This window comes from Penicillium cataractarum, assembly GCF_028827025.1.
Source record: "Penicillium cataractarum strain IBT 29864 chromosome Unknown utg000002l, whole genome shotgun sequence".
NCBI classification, from domain to species: Eukaryota; Fungi; Ascomycota; class Eurotiomycetes; order Eurotiales; family Aspergillaceae; genus Penicillium; species Penicillium cataractarum.
The window spans coordinates 4,361,459-4,385,379 of NW_026622738.1; the positions used below are offsets into that span (position 1 = coordinate 4,361,459).

Below are 23,921 nucleotides of genomic sequence, written 5' to 3' on the forward strand. Positions count from 1 at the left end.
TTTCTTTTCTAATCATATGTTCGTGATGGAACCTTTCTCTTTTGATGAACTTGGTAGACTTCGTTGACCACCCTTAAACATCTTGAGTAAATATTTGCATTATGGTATCTCGTAATATCTCTAGACCAAGCTGTATACATGCCAACTGGCACCTATTATCGCCGACGACTCTTGCTCTTCTTCTTACTCTTGCTCTCACTCTTGGTAGGCTTCTCAGCAGGCGGGGGCTGAGCCGGCGTCAAAAACGAATGCAAAAATGCATCCCAACCGGCTGAACCATATTTCGGAGGCTCAACGCGAGTGTGTTCCTCAGCTCCAAGCTGCGGCATCTCACCACCCTCCTCCTGATGTTGCTGCTCATCTTCTTCTTCACTATTAACTACAGACGCAGAAAGAGGCTCATCAACACGGCGTCTTTTCCGCCGATTCTCAACCAGAGCCTCCTCCACATCACCGACCTCATAACCGTATTCCTCCCATTCACCGCGGTAGAGGGTGCGATCGCGCCATTCGACCATGTCCTGGGGGGCTTTGCGGTCGGCGGTGGGTCTGCGCGAGGCATCTTTATCGTCTTCTTCTGTTGTGATGGGTGTTTGGAGGCGAGGGGGTGCGGGCTTTTCGAGAACGTGCCAGAGAGCGAGTTCTTCGCGGCGACTGTGTTCTCGGTCGAGGATGTCGGCGTGCTCTTCTTCTGAGTCGAGGGAGGCTTCGTCTTCGTCTGAGGATGCGTTTGGGGAGGAGAGTTCGGTTGGTTGTCGGGATGTCATTCGGGAAGGTTGGTATGAGTTTTCTCCGTCGGAATTATCGCTGTCGACTTCATCTTCTTTTCCGACTTCATCTATATTTTCGGCGTCTGCGGCTGTAGCGCGGGTTGCATCTCTGACGCGTTGGAAGTAATCGCTTTCTCCGTTGAGAATCTTCTCCGCCTCGTCGTAGTCCATTGTTGGAGCCTTCCAGCCCTTTCTTTTGTGCTCGTCCTTGATAACTAATTCGTTTCGGCGGGCGAGGTTGAGCAGGAAATTTGTTCGTTTCGGTTTCATGTTTAGAATGTTGATAGCGGCCTTGACGTCTTTCCTGCGAACTGCATTGGCTGGTTCACGGCCGTATAGGCGCTGACTGCGTATCCGGCTCATTGCCACGAATTGAGTCGACTGTATCAACCGACGTGTAATGCTGACCGTCAAAGCATAAAAGTCCATAAGCGCGTCGCCGCTGATAGACGGGTATTCGTGTTTCGCCTGGGCGATGTTCACCCAATTATCTTCTTCTTGTGAACCACCAAAGTTCATAAAGAACCGCTGTTCAAGGTCAATCCACGTTGGGATGTTGAGCAGGTTGGCAGGAAGGTGCATGTCGCCTCGCATGGGGACATCCATTTCAGCTGCGAGCAGTTGTTTCGCCTGGGTACTAGTGACAAGCCAATTATCACCAAATCGTATCCGCGCAGCTAGCACAGCGTCGAAGTCGTCTTTTGCCCTGAGACCACGAGCATACTCGTCTAGCTCGGCGCAGCATTTCTCGCTGACCTCGGCGGCGGCGGGGACGTCTCCCATGATGATGGTCTTGACATGTCGCTCGACGAGATGCTGGCTCTCGAGACCGCGACGAAGCAGTCGTAGATAATCCATCACTTCTAGTTCTGACTTGGTCCCAATCGCCGCGGCAATGTCTTTAATGCCATTCTTGCCTTTCCTATCGAGCACATTGTATAGAATTTCCTTCTCCGTCGCAGTCCAGATTACCGCTCCATGTTGGTGGACGTTGTGAATCTCCTCATCCTCTCTAACCGTCGAAAAAAAGATATCATTTTCGATTTCCGTCACGAGTGAGGCATAGCTCTCGAGAATCTTCGGCGATACACGCTCAATGTGATGGTTAAGTGTTTCGATTTGGTTGTCACGGGCGTCCGTATCTGGGTATGGCTCCAAGTCGGAGTCTAGGTCTTGATCGGACAGAATGCCATCTTTATTATCGTCCTCCGATGAGATATCCACCACCTCGATTCGTGAAGAAGAGCGCCGACTACGCGGCTGCTGTGGCTGTCCATCGATACTGAACTCGGAGTCGGACTCGGAAATTTCGTCGGGCGCAAAGGACGACTCGGAACTGCTCATCGTGCAGGCTTGCAGACTGCCAGCGCATTCGGATATACCGAATGCGAGGACATCACAGCTGCACCTGTGAACTTGAAAAGAATTTGCAGATGTAGCGCAGAGCAGTAGCTAAGCAAAAAAAGTTGAGCTCTTCGACGTCCACCAGAATACCGACTGACGTTATCGCGCCGATAAGAATGTTTGCACTGTTTGTAGCAGTTCTTCAGTCCGCCGAGCTTCTCTCTTCTTTCGAGTATGGAGTTCATTCGCAGATTTGGGCTTTTGGCCATTTCACAGTCGAGGAGGCCTCCAAGGAGGCTGTTGGTGTCGCATTGCTGGCGCAATGTCCGTCTCAACTCTACAGCTCCGCCGCTGCCCGGCGCTTCCAGCATTGTGCTCCGCGATTACCAGGAAGAATGCATTCAGTCGGTGCTAAGCTACCTTGACGAGGGCCACCGGCGCCTTGGCATATCTCTAGCCACTGGTGCTGGAAAGACAGTATGACTGATTCATTTTTCAACCTGAGAACTATTCTGATCTTCCTAGGTCATCTTCACACAGCTCATTAGCCGAATTCCACCTCGCGATGCGGAAGCTACCAAGACTATGATTATCGTCCACCGACGCGAACTCGTCGAACAAGCAGCGAAGCATTGCCGCCTTGCATACCCAGACAAGATTGTGGAAGTTGAAATGGGGAACAATGTTGCGACAGGTCATGGAGATATCATCATTGCATCCGTGCAAACGCTTGCCCGGGGGCGCATCCATAAGTTCGACCCGAAGCTATTCAAGCTGATTCTGGTGGACGAAGCGCATCATATTGTTGCACGATCCTACCGTGAAGCGTTGGGTCATTTTAGTCTGAACGAGCCATCTCCAAATGCGCCGGTTCTCGTCGGTGTCTCCGCTACCTTTGCGCGATTCGACGGGCTGAAACTCGGTGCCGCGATTGATCATATTGTTTATCATAAAGATTACGTGGATATGATTGGCGAGAAATGGCTGGCCAATGCAGTTTTTACTACTGTCAAATCCGAGGCGAATTTGTCCAACGTGAAAAAGGACAAGTTTGGCGATTTTGCCCTGAGCTCGCTCTCAGAGGCGGTTAACACTTCGAATACCAACAATATCACTGTGCGTGCCTGGATGGCGAATGCGCAAGGTCGGAAATCGACGCTTGTCTTTTGCGTGGACGTCGAGCATGCCAAACAGCTCACTGCGACGTTTCGGGAACATGGCGTTGATGCTCGGTACATCACTGCCACGACACACAAGAATGTACGCTCTGAGCAACTGGAGGCTTTCAAAAAACAAGAGTTCCCGGTTCTTTTGAATTGCGGTCTGTTCACTGAGGGCACGGATATTCCCAACATTGATTGCGTTCTCTTGGCGCGTCCGACCAGATCGAGGAATTTACTAATCCAAATGATTGGACGTGGACTTCGTCTGTTTCCTGGGAAAGAGGATTGTCATATAATTGACATGGTTGCATCGTTGGCAACTGGAGTCCTGTCAACTCCGACCTTGTTCGGTCTTCACCCAGACGAAGTCTTGAGCAAGTCTTCAGTGAAAGATATACGAGAAGGGCGTAAGGAAGACAGCCTGCCAAAGCCATCAGAAGAGTCGGAGACAGCCGAGGAGGGTGAGGTCAGTCTACAATTCACCAAATACGACAGCATCTACGACCTATTAGATGACACACGCTCTGAGAAACACATCCGGTCTCTCAGTCCAAACTCCTGGGTCCGAGTTGGCGATGAAAAGTACTTGTTATCAGAATCATCAGGCTGGCTGACCCTGGAGAAAGAAAAAGATATGTACAACGTGTACCACGTCATGAAGTTCACCAACCCAATGACGGAAACACCCCAGTTCACACGCCCTCGACGAATCGCATCGGGAACAGACTTAGAAACAGCTGTTCGCGCCGCAGATACGTATGCCAGCAGCAAATTTGACGAGCGATATATTGCATCGTGGAAACCCTGGAGGCAGAATCCGGCAACACCTGGACAGATCCAGTTGCTTAACAAAGCTCGCATTCGGGAGGGCAAGCTACGGCCCGGGGACTTGACGAGGGGTCAAGCGGCTGACATGATCACTAAGCTGAAATTTGGGGGCAAGAAGCGCTTCAAGAGTATTGAAGTTCAGCAGCGTAAGGCTGAGAAGAGAGAAAAGGCCATGAATGAATTTGATGAGCTGCGCAGGAGGACTAATGTCAAGGTTGGGCCGGTGGACAGCTGATTGGCCTAGTTGACGAGACGGAAGTAGGTCGGCATGGCCAAACTGTACAATAAGATAAATCGCTGCACATGTAAAATACCAATTCTCTTGTTCCCATGCAAGATCCTCGGCGACAAGTAACTGCGTCTGTGCTATCCATTGACCAGAATTCCCCGTCTATCCTATCAGTACATCTACATCTACTATGCAACATTTGGAATTAGGCCATCGAGATTTAAGCTTGTAGCTTGAAGAAAGAACATATTACCTAAAAGTCGTGTTCGAACAGAATAATCGCTAATATCAACATCGCACAAGCCACACCCCCTCCCCACACTCCCTTTATCCCCACCATTCACCGGAAAGGTTTCCTTCCATAAAAGACATACCTAGTAGTTGGTCAGCACACCATTCCCACAAAAATCCTGTAGATAAACTCACTCTTTCACGTAGGCATGCACATTCCTATCACCAATCTGCTTCCGGCACTGCGCCTGGAAAATCTTCGAAACATCCACACCCCAACCCAACACCTGCGTACACAACCGAAGCCCATAAGCCTCAATAGCCTGCTGCGACATAATTTGCTGATACTTGCCCAGCTCCTTGAGATAAGGATCCTTAGGCCACGGCGAGTACGGCAGCCAATAAGTCAACTGGGTGACATCCTCGAAGCCAGCGTCAATCAACCAACCTCTCAGGAGGTTTTGGATGTTATACGGTTTTCCACTTGCGGCGGAGGCTTGGATGAGGGCGCTTAAGTATTGGTTAAGCGGGGAGTCGTCAGGACAGGTTCCGTCATCGCTGTAGGCCCAGAAGGCGCTTTCGTGGAGTTCGACGTAGCAGCCTGGTTTTAGGGCGTCGTAGCAGCGACGGAGAAGTTGGGGCCAGTCTGCGACGCAGCTGTGGTGATGTTATGGTGATGTTAGTATGGGAGTTTGAAGAATGAGGAAGAAGAAAGAGGGGGGGGAGGTAAATACGCACCCTGCCAACAGACGCGAGTGGATAAAGTCGAAGCTTTCAGCTTTGTAGAGCCATTCTACTTCGTAGTCTTCCACGATGAATTCCAGGTTCGGGCAGACCCATTGCGGCTGGATAGCGCTAATGTCGTTGCCAATGACATGGGCCTCTGGGAATTTCCTTTGAGAAATTAATAGGGGTACTATGTTGGACATTTCTCATGAAAGAGTAGTCGTGCTTACTCTGCGCAATCGATGGCCCAAATTCCCGTGCCCGTGCCGAGATCTAGAATCTTTTGCGGATTCTTGATGGGTGCTTTGAAAAGCTCTCCCTTGAGCAGCAAGAGCCAGCTAGATGGATCTGTTAGCGAGGGAACACATGAAATGGATCTCGTTATGCTAACATGTGGTGGCACTATAGGATGGTTAGAAATGGTGACAAATCATTACGGAAGTTGAGGGTCATACCAAGTCCAGGCGGTCTTGTTCCTGCTCGTCATTCGGCATACTGTGGTATATTAGCGAATGCTTCCCATAGTCAAATCAGGTATAGAGCATACATATATTGAGTCTGATATAATAATTAGCGAAAGTTCAGATTTGACGGCGTAGCTTGCAAAAGAGTGTGAGTACTTACGTGTCGATTGCTCGAGTACCGCCGACCATTCTCGTATTCGTAGTCCAATACGCTTGAAGACAAAGAAGTCAGGTCGGAAAAGTCACTTTCAAAGTCGCTGTCATCGGTCTGTTCAAGTATTCAGTATATTGGAACGCAACAATGAGGATCAATGATCATACGCTAAAGTCATCGACTTGGATTGGAAACATTGTGTTTTGCGGCGCCTCGGCGGCCTCGGCCGACTGCGTCGCGGCACCTGGTGGTCGCACAGGTTCATCGTCAACTGCCTCTGCATTTTCAGGCTCTGGGTTGGTATCTTCATTGCTAGGAGGAGCGGAAGTGGTCGACTGTGGGTTGATAGTCTCTGGATTAGCGGGCTCTCCACTCGTAGCCTGTCCATTCACAGCCGCTCCGTTTACAGCCTCTCCATTGACAGGTTCCGAATTGACAGGCTCTGCCTTTTCAGTCTCCGTATTAACAGGCTCCGTCTCCTTAGGCTCCGGCCTCGTATCCTCTGAATGAGTATGGTTGTCCATGATGATAGTTGAGCTTGGACCAAGGTTAATAGAGCGCAAAACAGTTCTGGCCAAGGGAAAGAGGGAGAAAGAAGTCCTGGGGGTGGCAAAACGGATTTATGCTCCGGAACAAAAGCGAACGTGGTACTTGGTACTTTTGCCTTTTGCAAAAAGTGAATCTGACAGATCGAGGAAAAAAGAGTTGCTAAAATGCACGTATCCTTTTGTAGATAGTCTAAAATGTACTATGGCTTGCACTTTCAAAGTTTCTATTATTTTTTTTCATTCTCCTTGCGGTGAGGGGCTGCACGGTGCCGAGTCAACTCCACTATGGACAGGAGGGGGGAAGAACCTAAACAGCTGCTAAGAAGTAAGAATCATCTGTGGACTGCGTGTAGTTCGATTTGGAGGGAACTATACTACCAGTCTAGCCTGAGTCTGCAACTTCCTATCCAATTAGAATCGAAACTAGACCTTAGATAGGTTACCCTAGCCGCATCCAATTCCTAGCTAAATCTCTCCGCATTATTCGTCAGGGATTCCCCTGTTGCACTTATTCCGTGGGGGAAGGCTGGCACTCACATACAATAAAAAGTATGAACTACTGAGTACTCCCTCCTCCATCCATAGGGAAACCCCTTTCGCACTGGACTTACCCCTCGGTAAACAAGACCCAACCCCAATTTCCAACAAAGGTTCTAGTTGCATGTTCACACGGGAACTAGAAACAATAGCCCCGGAACCACAGTGGTTAGACCCCTTCCCATTGGCCATTATAAAAAGCGGTCGTTGGCCGTGCAGAGTCCCAATCGCCAACTTTTCAAAGTCCGAGTGCGTCGAGGAGGACCGTGTCAGCACTAAATAGACCCGACGCTACGGAACGGCCCTCCATTTCCCACCTTCCCCGTCTCAAACTTTCACACTTTCCACGACCCGTGCGATCGAGCCAGAAGATATGTCGATACCATCAGGGAACATCCTCCTAGCAATGCAGTCACTGAGGAAAAGATTTGCAGTCCTGCAAAGTCCGTGCCGGATTGTCGGGTTAAGATGCTTCCCATGATAGGTAGACCGGTGAGGCAACTAAAATGCACAGTCGTCAACAAAAAGAAAAGTCCAACAGTAGTCGTGTCGCCTGGTATTCGTAAAGAAGTAAGTAGTACAAGTACCCACCTGATTGAAATCACCATCTGGAACGTTCCAAATCGTCGGCCGAGGGTGTCTAGATTGCCAGTCTTTGCTACACATGGCATCAGCAAAGATACCACGGCCCCGCTGACGAACCCGTATACGAGTGCAAAAGCAATGATCCCTGCGTGCGATGGGTGATAGTTGAATGGGAGCCATAGAAAGAGCATTGAACCACCAGTTAACATCGAGCATATAGTCAACACGTTGAAATGGCCAATATGATCCGCGAGATATGGGGGGAGAATTCGACCGAAGATAGAAGTTGCACTAAACATGAATGAGCAAGACAACACCTTTTGCAATAACCTCGGACCAGGAACGTACTTGATAATCGATATCAAATACAGCGACAGCGTCGACGAGAATCCCTTAGCTTCAGCCATACTCGAAAGAAAATCAAATGGTCCCCAAAGACCCCACCTATTTCCAACAGTCAGCCACGATTTGCTTTTTCTTTTTCTTTTCTTTTTCTGTTGTTTCCAGCTCCTCGTATCAGTGTCACCATCCTCGAACCCCTAAGGGTATACTCACATAACAAAATATGCCCCAAAAGTATAAAACGCAAACTGCCTCTCCCGAAACAAACTCCCATCAAACCACACCATCTCCCCATCTCCCTTCCCCTTCCACCCCCTCCTAGGCATCGGCGACCTAATACAAAAACAAGCACACCCCAACAAAACACCCACAACCAACGCCGACCACCTAACAGCGCCCGCAAACCCAGTAGCCCGACTAACTCTATCCAAAAACACCGGGAAAACAACCCCACCCACACTAGCACCACAACTCGAAACGCCAATCGCAAGGCCACGCCGTCTAACAAACCACTGGCCAACACAGACCATCGCAGACGTAAAGATCCCACCAGCCCCGATGCCGAAGGCTAGTCCCTGCGCCAGAAAGATCTGATAATATTTATCTGCAAGGCTGGTCATGCAGAGGGCCAGCACGCAGAGGATGCTGCAGGGGTAGAGGATTGGAGCGGGTCCGTAGGTATCTAGGATTCGGCCGTAGAGGGGGCCTAGGGCCCACATTAGGTATATTTGGACGGCGAAGATCCAGGATATGGACGAGGAGGTGTAGGTGTTTAGGGTTGTTTTTTGGTATGTAGTTTGGAAGACGCCGATGCTGGTGTGGAGGGGAGGGAGATGTTAGTATGTGGAGAGGGAAGGTAGGTGTTGGATTAGTCGTTTACTTACGCATTGAGGAATCCGAATGTGCAGAAGAGAGCGAGGAATGAGCCGAAGACGCAGGTCCATCCTTGGATGCTTTCTTCTGGGGTTTTTCTCGTCTCGTCTGCGGTTGTGGCTTTATCTGTCGGGGGCATGACTGTGGACGATATCTCCGCTAAACTCAATAAATCTGTATTCCTTTCAAGCATTATATATTCTTTTAAGATAATTTTATGAAGATCCAGTTCTCTGAATGCTGGAGAATGGTAAATATCAGTTAAACTCGTCTTCAACAGGACTTGGAGATCCTAATAACCGACCCCGCTATCAAAGCACCTCCTCATCGGCGTCCTCCGACTCCCCTGCTAATTGCCAATTCCCCCTCTCTGATAGGTGATAAGATCATATAAGCACTTTTTAAATACGTAAAGATTAGCTTCTATTCAGATCCATTGATGCAGTTATTCTGGATGAACTACTCGTGTACCTGGTTCCGTAAAGGGCTCATACCCCGGTTCTGGATAGAAAACACCTATAGAATATACCTATTAAAAAAATAGTAAGCTACTAAGCTTATTCAAGTTACCATTGCTGGGTCACTATTTCCCTGGATTTATCATCTAGGCCATAGAAATTGTATACATCAGCGTTTAAATATGGCTAATGGCTGCTTCTTGCTACACTTCTCCTGCCCGCAGCCCTTCTACACGATAAAAATGAGACAAAGTAGAAACGAAACAGAAAATTTTCGTCTTCAGTTATAACCAAGATTTCTGTCACTTGGGAATTAAACGGGAAGTTAGTATTTCATGGTCGATGAAGATGTATTTACAAAAGTGGTCTGGTATGGACCAGCCACGGGGCAAGTAGAGAGCTGAATAACTTCAACATATAACGAGCTCAAATGAAGGCTCTTCAATAAGAGGATAATAAAATGTAGATTGCATTGCATGAAGAACGGTTTAATAATTTGAGAGTCTCAGCTGCAAAGAGGCGAGGTAGACAAACGGGATCACGTAGTATTCCTCAGCAATAGACTCAAGCCACATCCGACAAGTAACCAGCACTCCAATACAGCAAGCCTGATAACAATCTCTACGGAAAGTCTACAATCTACAATTTTACAAAGAAAATGTTTTGTTCTGAACAGCTTTGAATATTTTGTTCTCAGCAAAAAATCACACTAAGAAAAATCATAATCATCAACTCCATAATGAGAGCACACCTCCCAAGTCTATCATCTGATTTAGAAGTCATCCTCATCAGAGAAGACCTCCTCACCACGCTTGCGGCGGGCAGCACGCTCCTTCTTCTTCTTGCGGAGCTCAGAGCCTGTAAAAAGGAAGTTAGTCAATCTGGATTCAACTCGGACCAAAGAATATTCTTGCAAAACTTACCAGTGAGCTTCTTCTTCTTCTCGACGACAATCTTGTTACCCATGGCGTCGAACTTGTCCTCGTCATCATCACCCTTCTGGTCAAGACGGGGACCGGAGCCCTGGCCCTGAACCCAGTTGTGACCGGAGGGGGTCATGAGACCGTGGTTGACGGCCCACACCTCCTCAGTGAGGTTCTCAGTGAACTCACGAGAGTGAGTAATGATGATAACACCACCCTCGAAAGACTTGATGGCCTTGGAGAGGGCACCGAGGGAGTCACGGTCCAGGTAGTTGGTAGGCTCGTCAAGGACGATGACGTGGGGACGCTGCCAAGAGCAGGCGGCGAGGACGACCTTGACACGCTGACCACCGGAGAGACCGCGCATGCGGGAGTGGGAAACCAGCTCGGCATCGAGACCGAAGTTGGCGCAGTGCTGCTCAATCTCCTTACGGACGAGAGGGCGGAACTGACCGGAGGCGAGGGCCTCCTTCTGGTCAACCTCGGCGACCTGCTTGGAGTGAGACTGGATGATCTCGGAACGAGGCAACCAGGTGTTGTCGTTGGACATCATGGGAGTCCACTTCTCGGACTTCATGCCGACGTTGTCACCAAGAGCCCAAGAGATCTCGTACTCGTAGGTGTTCTTGAACTTGCGACGAGAGTGGATGCCGACGACGCGACGGAGGGTACCCTCGACCTTGTAGATCTTGTCCATGGCCTTCTCGTCCTCCTCGGTGACGATCTTGTTGGCGCGGTCCATGGTCTCACGGTCCTCACCGGTCTGGAAACGCCACTGGATGTACTCGGAGGGAGTGGAGTCCAAGTGGTTATCAATGTGAGCGAAAGCGTGCTGCTTAATGTAGGCAATACGGATGTTCTCGTGCTGGTAGACATCACCAGAGGTGGGGATGAGCTCGCCAGTCAGGACGTTAACGAGAGTGGACTTGCCAGCACCGTTGGGACCGATAACGGCGATACGGGAGCCAAGGGAGACCTGGAAAGTGATGTCGCGAATCTGGGGAGCAGGGGTGTTGGGGTACTGGAACATCATGTTGTTGACACGGATGATGGCCTTGGACTTGGTCTTGACACCCTCAAGGAAACCGGGCTCGGGGAACTTGAACTCCATCTCGGAGGCACCGAGCTCGTAGTAGGAGCGGGCAGAGGGCACACGCTTGACGAACTCGGAGAGGGTACCACGGTAACGCTTCAGCTTGAAGCGCTCGTAGTGGACAACGTGCTGGATGACACGGTCCAGGAAACCGGAGTCGTGGGAGACCATGATGGAAGTGCAAGGGGAGGACTTGAGGTAGTTCTCGAGCCACTCAACGTTCTTGACGTCCAAGTGGTTGGTGGGCTCGTCGAGCAGGAGAATATCGGGGTTCTCGAAGACGGCACGGCACAGAGCGAGCTTCATCTTCCAACCACCGGAGAGGGCACCGATGGAGCCATCGAGCTGGGACTCGAGGAACAAGAACTCGTTGACGAGCTTGTCACGGACCTCGGACTCGACGGGGTTCAGGCCGACCTCGTTCAGCTTCTTGATGGTCCAGCCAATGACAGTCAGCTCGGTATCGGCAGCGTCCAAGTCGTGCTCGACGTAGACGGTCTTGACCTCATCCTTCTTGGGGAAACCCTCGAGCTGCTCGTTGTTGATGGCGCGCATGAGGGTGGTCTTGCCGGAACCGTTGGGACCGAGGAGACCGTAACGCTGACCACGCTTGAGGCGGAGGTGAGTCTGGTTCAGCAGAATCTTGGCACCGTAGGCCAGGGAGAAGGTGCAGTTGCACAGATCCTCACCCTCCTCCTCGTCGGAGGGGACCTCATCGGCAGCAGCGGCATCGGGGGAGGCACGCTTGCGGAGGGTCTCGGCAATGGGCTTGGCGGCCTCCTCACCGACGATGGCGACGATGTAAGGGAGCGCGTTCTGGGTCCAGGTGGTGTTGTCGGAGTCCTTCTCGTCAACGAGCTGACCAGCGATGGCACCAACGTAGTTGATGACGGCCTCGGAGGAAGCAATGCGGTCCTCGAAGTTCTTCTCCTTCAGGATATCCTTGAGGATACCAGCGACGGTCTCGATGTCACCGGCGGTGGAGACCTCGGGGATCTTGCCGTCCTTGACATCACCGACACGGGTGAGGGTGTCAAGGGCCTGCTTGGTCTTCTCACGGGCCTCGGGGTCGGCGAGAATCTCGAAGTTCTTGTTCAGGGCAGGCAACATCTTAGGCAAGAAAGGAGCGACGAGCTGGGGGTCCTCCACGAGCTTACACATGTTGTCGACAATGACGGCGGACTTACGCTTGATGGCAGTCTCACGCTCAACCAGACCACGATCCAACAGGGGGACCATGATGGCGAGGGTAGGGGAGGTGACATCGGAAACGAAAGTGGTGGCACCGAGCAAGTGAACGGTCTCGGGGACGTTCTCGGGCTTGGAAATACACTTGATGAGCTCGGGAATGAAACGCTCAATATCCTTGTTGACAATCAGACCGCAAACCTTCTCCATGGTGGAGTAGGCAGCCTTCTTGATCTCGGCCTTGGTGTCCCACATGGCCTCGGAGACGACGGGGATCAGGCGGGGGACCTGGAAGGAGAGCTGGGCGGGGGCGGTCTCAACGAGAGTGTCCAGGCACTTGAGAGCGGCCATCTTTTCGGGCCACTTCTGGGCGTTCTGGAGAGAGTCGAGGATAGGGGTGACAATGGCCTTGACGGCGTTGCCGTTGACAGCCTGAACGATGGCAGCGGCGGCGGACTGAGCGGCCTCCTTGACGGGGACCATCTTGTCACCGACAGCGTTCAGAACGGGGCCAAGGAGAGACACAAGGTGGGGCTCAACACCGGGAGCGATGGTGGTGTGGGAAGCGATGGCGCGGATACCCTCGCAGGCACGCTCACGGACAACGGCATCCTTCTTGTTGGAGAGCTGCTTCTTGAAGGTCTCGACGGCCTTCAGGGGAAGAGCCTGCTCAGCGATGGGGCCGCTGAAGAGGGTGGCCAGGTTGCCAGCGGCGGCGTTAACCTCGTCGGCAGAGGTAGAGACGTTGAGGTTCTTGATGAGGTCCTCGAGGACGGCGATCGACTTGGCGATCTCCTTGCCGGAGACGGCAGGAACGGAGGAAACGTCAACGGCAGGCATTTTGGAGGAAATTTTGGCGGTGGGAGGAGGAGGTTGAAAAAAGGAGGATTAAAATAAAGAAAGAGATTTTTCTATGAGGGGTATCTCGGTGAGCTGGAGGTGGCCCAAACTGCGTCGGCTGTCCAGGACGCAGTGAACGCTCTTTGCAGAGAGCGAGTCTAAACTTTTGGGGGACTTTTCTGTCTATGGCAGAAAAGAAAAAACAGGAAAGAAAGGAACCCAAGAAAAGATGGGGGGAAAAGGAGGATGGGAGGAGAGAGAAGAGGGGGGGGCAGCGATTAGAAGGGGGGGCGAGATATTTATCGTGTGGCCCCTCGCCGCCCAACCGCAGAAATTTTTTTTTTGCTGTTGCGGTCACGCTAGTGCCATTCTGGGTTTAGTCTAAGGCAGATGGAGTCTGCCTACTTGAAATCGGAGAATTTGATTGGTCCAGTCAGGGCTGCCTCCCGAATCCCTGCCTAATCATTGGTGGGCTGCCTGAGGGAACAATCAAACAAAAAAAAAATCATGAAAATCATGGAAAAAAAAAATCTCGAAAGTCTGGGACTGAAAAGCCCGGATGTCTCCAGGGAAACTTAAGGCATCAACTGGTTTGCCTGGAAGTATGACGTTCAGTACAACTATAGACGAACATTTCCTGCCTCCTGCCTAGCAATTGCTATTGCTATACCAACTATAGTGACTATCATGGATCATCAACTTTTTTTTTCTTTCAGGGCTATCCGAAGGCTCGAGTCCCCCGCGGTGCAGTCCGCAGCACATGCAGAATCAGCCTAGATAGTGTTAGGGGGGAACAAATCCGGGGTGATGAAACGGCAATTACACTAGAGTACGGAGAACAATAGTAATAATTATGTTCTACTCTTCAATGATTACCCACCAGTCAATCGCCCTATAGTCCCAGTCCCTTTACGGAGTCCATGGCAAGTTCTGAGGCGTGCCAGTCGCCACTCTCATGACCGGGTGGCGCAGTCCTCTATCCGGCCGTTACAACATCCAATCAACCACCTCCCGAGATGGAAAGGCTTTTCGAGAAACAGAAAGGAAAACGGATGCATTGCAGGGCCGAACATATTTTTAGAGTTGCCTACATGTCCCGAAAAATAGGGCGGAGTTTCGTTTTGATCCCGCCGCGATGATCCCGAACCCAAGACTGGGTTTGGTTGTTCAGGTCTCGGGCTGTATGCAGTAAGCTAGAAGATTGTGGTCAGCATCGGGTGTCTGACATAAGAAGTAATAAGAAACTAGTTAGTAATAGTTAGTTAAATCCAATACTGCTAATTAAATAATATCAAAGTCGGTAGCGGGACCTGCTTGGATCGACAGCCTGCCGGGCACTCCTTCGGGACAGAAGTATGTACTGTATTCCGTCCAGGGGATGTCTCTCGGCATTCAAGAATAAAACATGGATACCGAGGCATGGACTCTTACTACAACTGGCATCCAGGGGTATCTATTCTGTGAGACCATTCCAAAACATACAGAGTAGACTGGAGTATACTACCTAACATAGTACTAGTATCGAGTCCCCCGTATACTTCCACCGCCAGTTGACAAGCTCACCGCTTCCTGCTTATCGCTTATCGCGGGCTAACATGGTTGCATCGAAAAAAAAATTTCTTTGTCTTTATTAAAGAAACTCTTTAAGATGTATCTGCAATACTAACAATAGACAGGAAAAAACTCTTCTAGGACTGAATCACTCTGGAGTAAAGCCGGGAAATTCCCCCTTAGACTGAAAAGTACTCGTACCAGAGTTCAACATTATCGCCCATTATATCATCCCTTATCCCTTATCCCCCGCGAAAGGACCCGGTGGCGAAAATCGATCGGGTTCGAAGGGCCAGCGTGTGCCAGTGGGTCTGTAAAGTTTAAAATGATCAGAAAAAGAAAACTCTTGCGAACGCAAGACCAGCTATTACCAGTCTACTATTACTATAGGCGACTAGGCTCGGCACCTCCCAAGATTCGGGGGTCGTTTCTCTTTGGGAGCCGGAGAACATCTCGAAAAGGGAGCTACGGAGCTACATTTCATACTTTTTTACATCAAAGAAAAAAATTTCTCCCCGTGCCGAACTTTGCGCCTCGTTTCAATTAATTTTTTCCTAATATCCCCTATACTAGCATCTACTGTACACTACTACAGGACAAGTGCAGTAGTAATAGTCCCTACCATTCGGACCTACCGTAGATCAAACCTATCGGACACTCCGTCTCCGTGATTGATTCGCAAGACGCGGGTAAAAAGTCTACTTGTAGGTCTGTAGCATTCCTGCACTTCCGAGTTTCCCGGAGATTCGCCCGGCGATAGTCCTGCATGCGTTTGGCTTTGGGCCTTTGACCTTCTGGAAGCGAGACGAGAAAAAAAAAATCAGAGTTTAGGATCTGATTTGTCGGATCTGGGTTTTTTGGCCGGTGGCGTTTGTCGGAGGGTGATAACCAGTCGAAGGATAGCTGGGGGTTTGGTCGTTGACGTCGCGACGAGGTCATCGAGGTTTATTTTCGTTCACATCTCTTTGCTGGTGTATTCTTGGTGGTGGGGAGTAGTGAACTCCTCTGGTTCTGGGTGCTGTAGTTGTGAAGTTGAAATAAAAAGTCTGGGGGTGGATCCGTCAGCTTAATGCGCCCCAGTTTGTCTTGTATGGGGCCCTGCTGGCCTTATCGCCCCCTTTCAATCCTTCTTGTCCACTTTGTTCTGGGGAAATCGAATCCGGCCCGAGGTATCCACCTGTTTTGTTTTTTATTGTCTCCATAGTAGTCTTGTTCTTTGCATTTTCTGCTGCGAACCTGGGGTAGGACCCACGTAGATAATCTACAGTGCCGCCAGCTACATAGGTTTGACGGTCACTCCGAAGGCCGTACAGCAACTGTATTCACCCAAGGGATACGATATCTACCCAACAACAACACTCTTTGTTTTGATATTCTTTATTTAGTCTATTCAGCCCCCTTTCCACTCCTGTCCACCCTAATAATCACCAGCACCAGCTCGTACTTTCAGCGCCCCCTTTTTCCGCCTTCGTGTTGGATGCATTGTCTCCCCCTGTCCTGCCACAACGCTCAGACCTATGCCCTGATACATAGCCCGGCAATACCCTAGATTGAGGCGACCTATCACCCTTCGACCTGTATCTCGAACACGTAGATTAATTGCTTTGCAAAAAAAAGAAAAAGACAAAAAGAAAGAAAAAGAAAGGGGCTGATTAAGTCCCAGCCTATCGCTGGGATTTGCTTCGTGCCAGGGTTCGGGAGGATAGGACGGTACCTGAGATCAGGCTGGGATGAGTCGATCTGGGCGCGGCTGAGTGACTTGGGGAGTGATGCGTTTAGTTGCTTTACTAATGCGATCCCTGTCGTAGGCTTGGGCGTTGTTTTCTTGGGAAATTGTGCACGCTGGATTCTGCTGTAGATCTGTTCGCTTTGGACTGGTCTCGGGGAAGGGGCATACCACAGACCGCGCTTTTATGTATTCTTGGATGATGGATAAAATAGACAAAGAATGGCTGTATCTTGATCATTGGAGCGATGTTTATATTATATTTCTTTTGTTTGTTTGATTCGCCATACATGTCTTGTCTCGGGTTCCAAGGCATGGCTATCACCGAGTCTCACCGCTACGCTGTTGTCATACAGGTGCACGTACTCTAGCCTATTATATGATCGGACACGTTACTACAAGAGGCTCTGGATAAACAACGCGCATCAAATTGAATTTGTAACTATTCTCATTCCCTTGACGCGTGCCACCAAGGTAAATTCATGTCCAAGAAGCCAGGCACGACAAACGACAGATATCCAATCTCAATTAACGACCAAGCCGAGTTCCCAGCAGTGAAATTTCCGTACCCAAGTAGTCAGCAACAGTAAACAGCGAAACGATGTTCAATCCCAATCACTAGCCATCAAGTCGAGCTCCCAAAAAGGCCAACATATCTTTCAGACCTATCCGCAAGCACGCATTTCCTCCCAAGGAGATCACCAGTCAGACGGCTGCACCGTTACTAGATGCGGAAGCGAACCTCGGCGGGTGTCCCGCTTAGGGGATTTCTTCACAGATGGAGGCTCTTTTGATGCACGACGAGGCTGAGAGGGGGTTTCCTTGGAGCCAACATGATCCTTAGCGTCGACCGGCTCTGATCGAGAGCTCAATTCATAATGCGAGGCGAGTGAAGTCAAAGCGGAGAAGAAACGCAGTCCAGCGAGGAAGAATACCACGACGACGAAGCAGAGAGATAAAGACAGGAAGATCAAGGCGAAAAGAGTCCAGATAAAGAGGTGCTGCGACGGAAGCAGATGGAGGAGGACTAGTGCTGGGAGCAAAAATGGGAAGGCGAGAAGGAAGCTGTAGATGGCATCCCAGACAGTCAGGGTCATTTTGTCGGATTGAGTAGACGCGGTATATTGATGGGTTGTTTATTGTGGGGTATGCCGGCTTGTTTTTAATTCTCACGCTGATGCGCGGTAAGATGATGAGTGGAGGAGATTCTTCTTGCTGTTACTGGGCGGAGCAGAGGGTGTCGAAATGCTTCATTCGTTGAGTCCTAGTAGGTGCGTGTATTCCCACCACGCGGAATCCGCTCGGTGGCGAGGATCATCCGTGTCTGTAAATAGTGAGGTGAACTATAGGTCTATCTCAAGCGATATCGAATGAGTTCTGAGATCACCTGAATCAAGATAAACCTTAGCATCAGTCGATATGGGTTTGGAGAAGCCGCAATCCCTCCCTGGTTTGATCACAGCGGGTGCCGGCTGTCTGATGCCAACGACCCTGTTGGCGTCGCTAGTGAGTTCCTTATGGACCCGTTGGTTGGTGGCAGGATCAATTTCTGCCACGTTGGCTTCAACTTCGTCCTTAACGAGCGATGCCACAGATGGAGACCTTGGGCCAGCATATATGTAAAGAGGCAGTTGTGCCTGATAGAGAGTAGGCACAGTGATATTCAGTAGCAGCAACGTAGGACCAGAAAGAAGAAAGGCCACAGATACGCGCATACCTAAACAACCCTTCTCCCATCCAACAAATTCACAAGCTTCTCTCATATCACAACCTCACCCTCTAAGATCGCTCCCCAAACCACCCATCCATCGATCCATCGATCCACCCATCAACCATAATAGAATCACCCCCTCCCCCTCCCCTCCCCAACAACCCTAGCAAGCGACCCTTCCATCCAAACAAAAAACTCCTCCGAATAATTCCCCATGCGTCTCATATGATCCAGCCTCCGCAACGCAAGCTGATACATCCGCGTATCGTGGTGTTCCCGATTACTCCATTCGAGCACTTTGAAGAGAGGGATTATGAAGACGAGGAGGATGAACCAGAGGGTTAGGGCTGTGTAGGTTAGGAAGGTGAAGAGGGTGTTTGTGTTTCGCCAGATGGTGGACATGGAGGGAGGTGTTTGAAGTAGGACTAGATTCAGAATTGGGGAGGGATGGAGGGTAATGGTTGGAATGGAACGGAAGGTGTTTGTATGGTGACGGAGAAATTGGGACTGGAGAAGTTATAGAAGGAGATGCACCGGTTTTTGGGAGGGGTTGATAAGTAGGTAGGGAAGGGGTTGTACGACAAAGCTGGTTCTATGTTGCTGGAGGGTAAGTATGTAGCTATTCAGCTTTGCATCAAAACCTCTAGTATCTTTGGAGTATCTACCCGGGACACACCATGTCTATAACAGCTTCATAAACCCATCCCTCATCCCAGTATCAAGACGCATAAGAATGACAGGAATTCCGTAGGAATCCATACACCATAGTTCAACAAGTAATAGTCACAAAATTAGTAGTATTCAAAAAGATAATCTATCAGTAGTACCACGCCTCAAATGCACATCCACCATCCAAGTCCAACCACCATCAAGAAGAAAAACCACCAAACCAGCCTGAACCCCAGAAAAAAAGAGAAGAATTCTATGTCCAGAGTACATGGAACAAGAGAACACGAAGATAGAAAGAGGTAGAAAAAAAGAATGTAAAAGGGGAAGATGGCATCGCTCGAGGTATATACACGAGAACTCCGCCAGTCGTAGAGGAAAAGGCGATTAGTCAAGGGACACCGTGATAGGAAAGGAATAAGAATGACCCTTCCAAACAGCACCCTGTGACCCGTCATCTGTGACCATTAAGCAGCGGAGTGTATGATGTTCAAAAAGGAAAGATAGGTATTGAGGACGGATCGATCAGATCTGTACAATCAAAGAAAAAAGAACGGGGAGAAAGGAAAAAAAAACCACATAGGGGAAAAAAGAAAAACGCTCAAACTCCATTCCCATGCGCAACACCAAAAGCCGGACATCCGACAAAAAGAAAACAATAGACAAACTAAGTAAAGAAAAGAAAATAAAAAGAAAACAGAATTTATTCCAAACAATAAAACAATGCATATCAACGAAAACTCATGGCTTCTTCTTAACATGTCTCCCGCCATCCTCCGGCATTTCATCACCATCGATAATCCGCCATAACCTCCGAGGCGAAAATCCACTGCCAACAAGATAAATGCCGACGAACCATGCCGCCAGCAAATTAGCCAGATGGTGCAGCAAGTAAGCGTAGGTAACGCCGTAGACGGCGGAGTACATGGCGATGGCGAAGAAGAGCATGGAGGTTACGTGGCGGAAGCGGGTGGTGATTCGGGGGATCATAGCGCCGGAGGTCATGGTTTCGACGAGTAGGAGGAAGGGCATTATGGAGAGGACGTTGTGGTGTGAGGAGAAGGGCATGAACCAGTGTACGACTAGGTTGTGGGCCCAGACGAGAAGGACGAGTACGTTGATTGGGAGGATCCAGAGCATCAGAATTAGGATGGAGTGGGCGTAGTTGCCGAAGTTGAGGTGGGAGGTTGATCTCTGCAAGAGTGTTAGGAAGGGGGAGTTTTGATTCAGGGGATTCTAGGAACGTACGGTTTCCTTGGCGTGCCATTGGCTTCGCACGGTGGTTGCTAGTTGCACGATACAGGCTACCATGTAGGCGAACTGGTAAGGGATGACAGTCGAGACGAGAAGAAGCAGAATCGCGGTATGAATGACACGACGGCGCGGGGTGGGAGCGCTAAAGATGGGTAGATTGCCTCTGTCCTCGCGACGAATGTAGCCCGACTTGCTGTTGACGGCGCCGTAGACCAGGGAGAAGATGTTCACGAGGAAAAGGGCAACATAGTTGACCAGGACACAAACACCGACGCTGATGAGACCAAATATCGGGACGAGGAACCAGAAGAAAGCATCCTGAGAGCCAAGCAGTAGATCGTTCTTTGTAAAATCAAGTGGCGTCTCGGTGGAGTTGGTCCGCCAGTGGAAGGGGTCGTCGGATTGAGGCAGAGCCTTGGTGGTAGCCAGGGAAGAAGCCAGAAGCGACATGGCAACCAACAAAAGCGGCAGAGAGGACCGCAAAGCCCGGTCAAGACCATCCGTGAAGGGAATAAAGTATCCTGTCTCGTCGTATACCTGGAACTGCTTGCGAAGCACGAGGGCCACGACAAGGAGCGGGAATGCAGCAAAGACGGTACGATACCGCATCACCAATTCACCCAGACTGCCAGTGATATCAATCTTCAACGAGATATCAACGGTCTCACCGGGGCTGGGGTCAGTCCAAAGCTGGAAGGACACACCACCAGCGGATGCCGAGTCACGAACAGGGGACGGCATGAATGGCGCAACGCCATGCAGATTGACATGGACATCGTTGACGTTCACAAAGAATTTAGACTCGTGTGGATCCGGAATGGACTGGCGGAGCAGCGGCGCAAAGAGCTCATCCTTCTGCGGATGCCTCGTAATCTTCAGCTTGTAGTTGAGAAGACTGGAGTGTAGTGCTGGGATCTTCACTTCCGTAAGCATGGGCCGATTAGCGGGCAACCGCATCTTCAGACCGGCGCTCAGGAGACTGCCCAGGCCAACCTTGGCCCGGATCATGGAATCAGAGCTGTCCGAGAACTCGGCCACCAAGAAACCCGGGGTGGGGACATTGGCCTTGTCAACGACCGCCACGAATTGATGTTCAGCTAGGTTCTCCAGGTCATACTGGAGGTATGAGAACGGAGGAACGCGGTCGTACGCATTCTTCGACGTCCGCGTCGAGGATGGCAGGTAAATGACGTCCTCTGCAGCACTCTTACAAGCCAACCGAGTTGAGCCCACGGTGCCACCTGAGAAATCCAAATTCATGGAGAAAATGGCTGACCGGCCATTGTTCAACGGGAACACGCTGCAGAAGAGCACCTCGATGTTGCCCTGCTTATCAAGCCTCTGATCCGTGAGAAGCGTAAACTTCTTGCCAGAAACACCCTGCGGTGGGATAGGCAAAAGGCGTACATCAGGACCGTGCTGCCGCCCAAGCTCGCGAAGCACTAGCCGCTGGCCTTGCGCAAGAATAGTATTGGCATTATCTTCGAGTGTCAACAGAGTATTCGGCTCCTTTTGGGACAGCGTCCGCTCGGAAACCGACTCCAATCCAGTCAAGTACCACCGCTTGAGAGACTGCATACGGTCTGCTCTGGGTTTCGTCTGAGACGGGCGTCGCGCATCAATGATATCAAATAGCGACTTGATGATCGCTTTCCGGAATTGATCGCACCAGGTGATCGACAGATGGTCCATGCCGATCCACACATTCGGTATGGACGAGGTAAACACGGTGAACCCATGCGTCTCTGGAACCAGGGATGAGATACTGGTATAATCAGACGGAACAACGGTGTCGCGTGCACCACCTGCAATTGAAATCAGCGTGAGATGCCAGAGAGGGTTATTATTGGCCCAGGTTTGCGAATACGCCTCCCGCCAGTAGTCGTTGATCTGCTTATATGTATGAACGATATCCGAGTCGAAAGAAACGGGCGGTTTCGCATGAGGTGCCGACATGGTGATAATCGTGTTAACCGAGTTCGCCTGGTAATTCGCCATGGTGAGAGCAGTGCGAGCCACGATACCGCCCATAGAGTGACCGATCAGGATCACCGCGCTCGGGTCAGGAAGACCGGGATCCCGGCGAGTTCGGCGAGAATCGTGGTACAACGATAGAATGTACGAGATCGCCTCATTCACATATTCCGCCTGATCCAACAAGGTCTGTCCATGGAAGGCCGCCATATCCTCGTTGAAATCCACCATGAAAAAGTCCAGGCTGCGTGTGCCGGCGGCGTGTCGCTCTTCGTCGTGTCGAACTACATCGTAGTAATGCCGGGAGGCCTCTGCTGCTAGAGACCGGACCTGCCGGTAGCTGCCAGCATTTCCGGGGAGAAAGAGTACGGGGACGCCGTTCAACTGGAGAAACGCAAGAAAACCGTCAGTAACACGTTCCCATCCAATCTAGCTCCGCGCAACCCCAGTAACACGACTGCCTTCAAGCTTACCCCGATATTGTCCTGCGTGTACGGATCCACGCCTTCCTCTCGATATAGAAACAGGTTGTATTTGCTCGCAAACCGCGTATGCTCCGTATCAAACTCTAGCATCCGAATGAACGTCGGGCTCATCATAGGCACACCACATCCATCTCCGCCGACCTGGCGACTAGTGAACGAGCGCACGGTCGAGAACAAGAACGCGACGGCAAAGAACGTCGTCAAGGCCGTCAGGATAGAGCAGGACCAGGGACTGCGCAGACTAGACTGACGCGCGCGGCGGCCATCGGGAGAGGGCGCCTCCATAGGCAGCCTCGGAGAGCCCAATGGCATAGTTTTGGTATCGTTGGAAGGTTGAGCAGACGGAGTGCGCCACAGGCTAGAGTTCCGCGAGCGCGGCGTGGAACGGCCGTTGTCACGGCGAAGATCGAAACTGGTGCCGTGACGGGCTATCTGCGACCGCGATTTATCGTTGGAAGGATCGATAGCATTGCCGGGGCCGTGACCGTTCCCATGATCGTCCGAGGAGCGTACGGGAGAATCGTCAGAGTCGTCCGCGACCGGGGAGCCAGACGAGCGTCTGTGCATTGGAGGAGGCGGAGTCGGGACTCATCCAGCACCGGTCGACAAGCAGGACAAGACGGAGGGATGGAATTGGGGGGGGTTGGATGGGGGTGGATCTTGGCACGGGGGGAGGGTCTCTCGGTTGGTTGTCGGCCTCGCAGGACCCAATCGTAAGCGAAGGAGGGAAAGGGATGAGAGGAGAGGAGAGGGAGAGGGGGGGAGAGAAGGGGGGTGGAGGAAGATTGGAATGCGAGGAGGACCGAAACTGAGCAGAGCAGGGCAAAGCTGGAGCAGAGGGCGCAGGACACCGGAAGAGTCCAGGAGGTTTTGGGCGGAACGGCGTGGGTGGGTTTATCCGCGCGCTGGTTGGTTGGCCAAGAGAAAAAAAAAAAAGAGGTCCCTTGACGTGCCTGGGCCCTGCTCCACAAAATGGACTTGGATAAGTATAATTGAGATTAGAAATTAGGGAAGTGTCTAGTAAAAGATTAATCAGGTAACTAGGCAAAGGGAAAACTACCTAGTATTGTGATAGAAGTGTAGAATGTGATACTATCAAGCTGTGGTCGATGATCAGTGCTCCTCTGGACATTTGGACGGAATTGGTATTTCCAGTCTTGGCAGGAGATTGCGCGAGCTTAGTGCAAGTATATACAGCCCTGGAGTAGATATTAGGATCTAATAGCGAGATAAACATTAAGTATCATATATTGGTTCC

At 50.7% G+C, this 23,921-nt stretch overlaps 7 protein-coding genes across 7 annotated transcripts; 1 reads left to right on the plus strand and 6 right to left on the minus strand.

The window, feature by feature from the left end:
* Positions 1 to 155: 155 nt before the first annotated feature.
* Positions 156 to 2,114, minus strand: N7496_003608 (uncharacterized protein; the record flags this gene model as incomplete). The annotated part of the gene is made up of 1 exon (XM_056696539.1): positions 156 to 2,114. One exon carries the CDS (start codon positions 2,112 to 2,114, stop codon positions 156 to 158), a length of 1,959 nt encoding a protein of 652 aa, XP_056558751.1.
* Positions 2,115 to 2,348: 234 nt separating this feature from the next.
* N7496_003609 (DEAD/DEAH box helicase) lies at positions 2,349 to 4,340 on the plus strand (the record flags this gene model as incomplete). The annotated part of the gene is made up of 2 exons (XM_056696540.1): positions 2,349 to 2,591; positions 2,640 to 4,340. The coding sequence occupies 2 exons, from the start codon at positions 2,349 to 2,351 to the stop codon at positions 4,338 to 4,340; spliced, it is 1,944 nt and encodes a 647-aa protein (XP_056558752.1).
* Positions 4,341 to 4,674: 334 nt separating this feature from the next.
* N7496_003610 (class I SAM-dependent methyltransferase) lies at positions 4,675 to 6,433 on the minus strand (the record flags this gene model as incomplete). Its single annotated transcript, XM_056696541.1, has 9 exons — positions 4,675 to 4,708; positions 4,761 to 5,222; positions 5,304 to 5,459; positions 5,522 to 5,629; positions 5,683 to 5,693; positions 5,747 to 5,786; positions 5,839 to 5,849; positions 5,916 to 6,023; positions 6,077 to 6,433. 9 exons carry the CDS (start codon positions 6,431 to 6,433, stop codon positions 4,675 to 4,677), a joined length of 1,287 nt encoding a protein of 428 aa, XP_056558753.1.
* A 1,905-nt stretch (positions 6,434 to 8,338) lies between these two features.
* On the minus strand, positions 8,339 to 8,933 carry N7496_003611 (uncharacterized protein; the record flags this gene model as incomplete). Its single annotated transcript, XM_056696542.1, is given in 3 exon segments — positions 8,339 to 8,344; positions 8,359 to 8,734; positions 8,806 to 8,933. The coding sequence occupies 3 exon segments, from the start codon at positions 8,931 to 8,933 to the stop codon at positions 8,339 to 8,341; spliced, it is 510 nt and encodes a 169-aa protein (XP_056558754.1).
* A 1,060-nt stretch (positions 8,934 to 9,993) lies between these two features.
* On the minus strand, positions 9,994 to 13,296 carry N7496_003612 (putative translation elongation factor eEF-3; the record flags this gene model as incomplete). Its single annotated transcript, XM_056696543.1, has 2 exons — positions 9,994 to 10,110; positions 10,176 to 13,296. The coding sequence occupies 2 exons, from the start codon at positions 13,294 to 13,296 to the stop codon at positions 10,025 to 10,027; spliced, it is 3,207 nt and encodes a 1,068-aa protein (XP_056558755.1). The 3' UTR covers positions 9,994 to 10,024.
* A 3,975-nt stretch (positions 13,297 to 17,271) lies between these two features.
* On the minus strand, positions 17,272 to 17,670 carry N7496_003613 (uncharacterized protein; the record flags this gene model as incomplete). The annotated part of the gene is made up of 1 exon (XM_056696544.1): positions 17,272 to 17,670. One exon carries the CDS (start codon positions 17,668 to 17,670, stop codon positions 17,272 to 17,274), a length of 399 nt encoding a protein of 132 aa, XP_056558756.1.
* Positions 17,671 to 19,691: 2,021 nt separating this feature from the next.
* On the minus strand, positions 19,692 to 23,230 carry N7496_003614 (GPI inositol-deacylase; the record flags this gene model as incomplete). Its single annotated transcript, XM_056696545.1, has 3 exons — positions 19,692 to 20,144; positions 20,199 to 22,562; positions 22,652 to 23,230. 3 exons carry the CDS (start codon positions 23,228 to 23,230, stop codon positions 19,692 to 19,694), a joined length of 3,396 nt encoding a protein of 1,131 aa, XP_056558757.1.
* Positions 23,231 to 23,921: the final 691 nt, after the last annotated feature.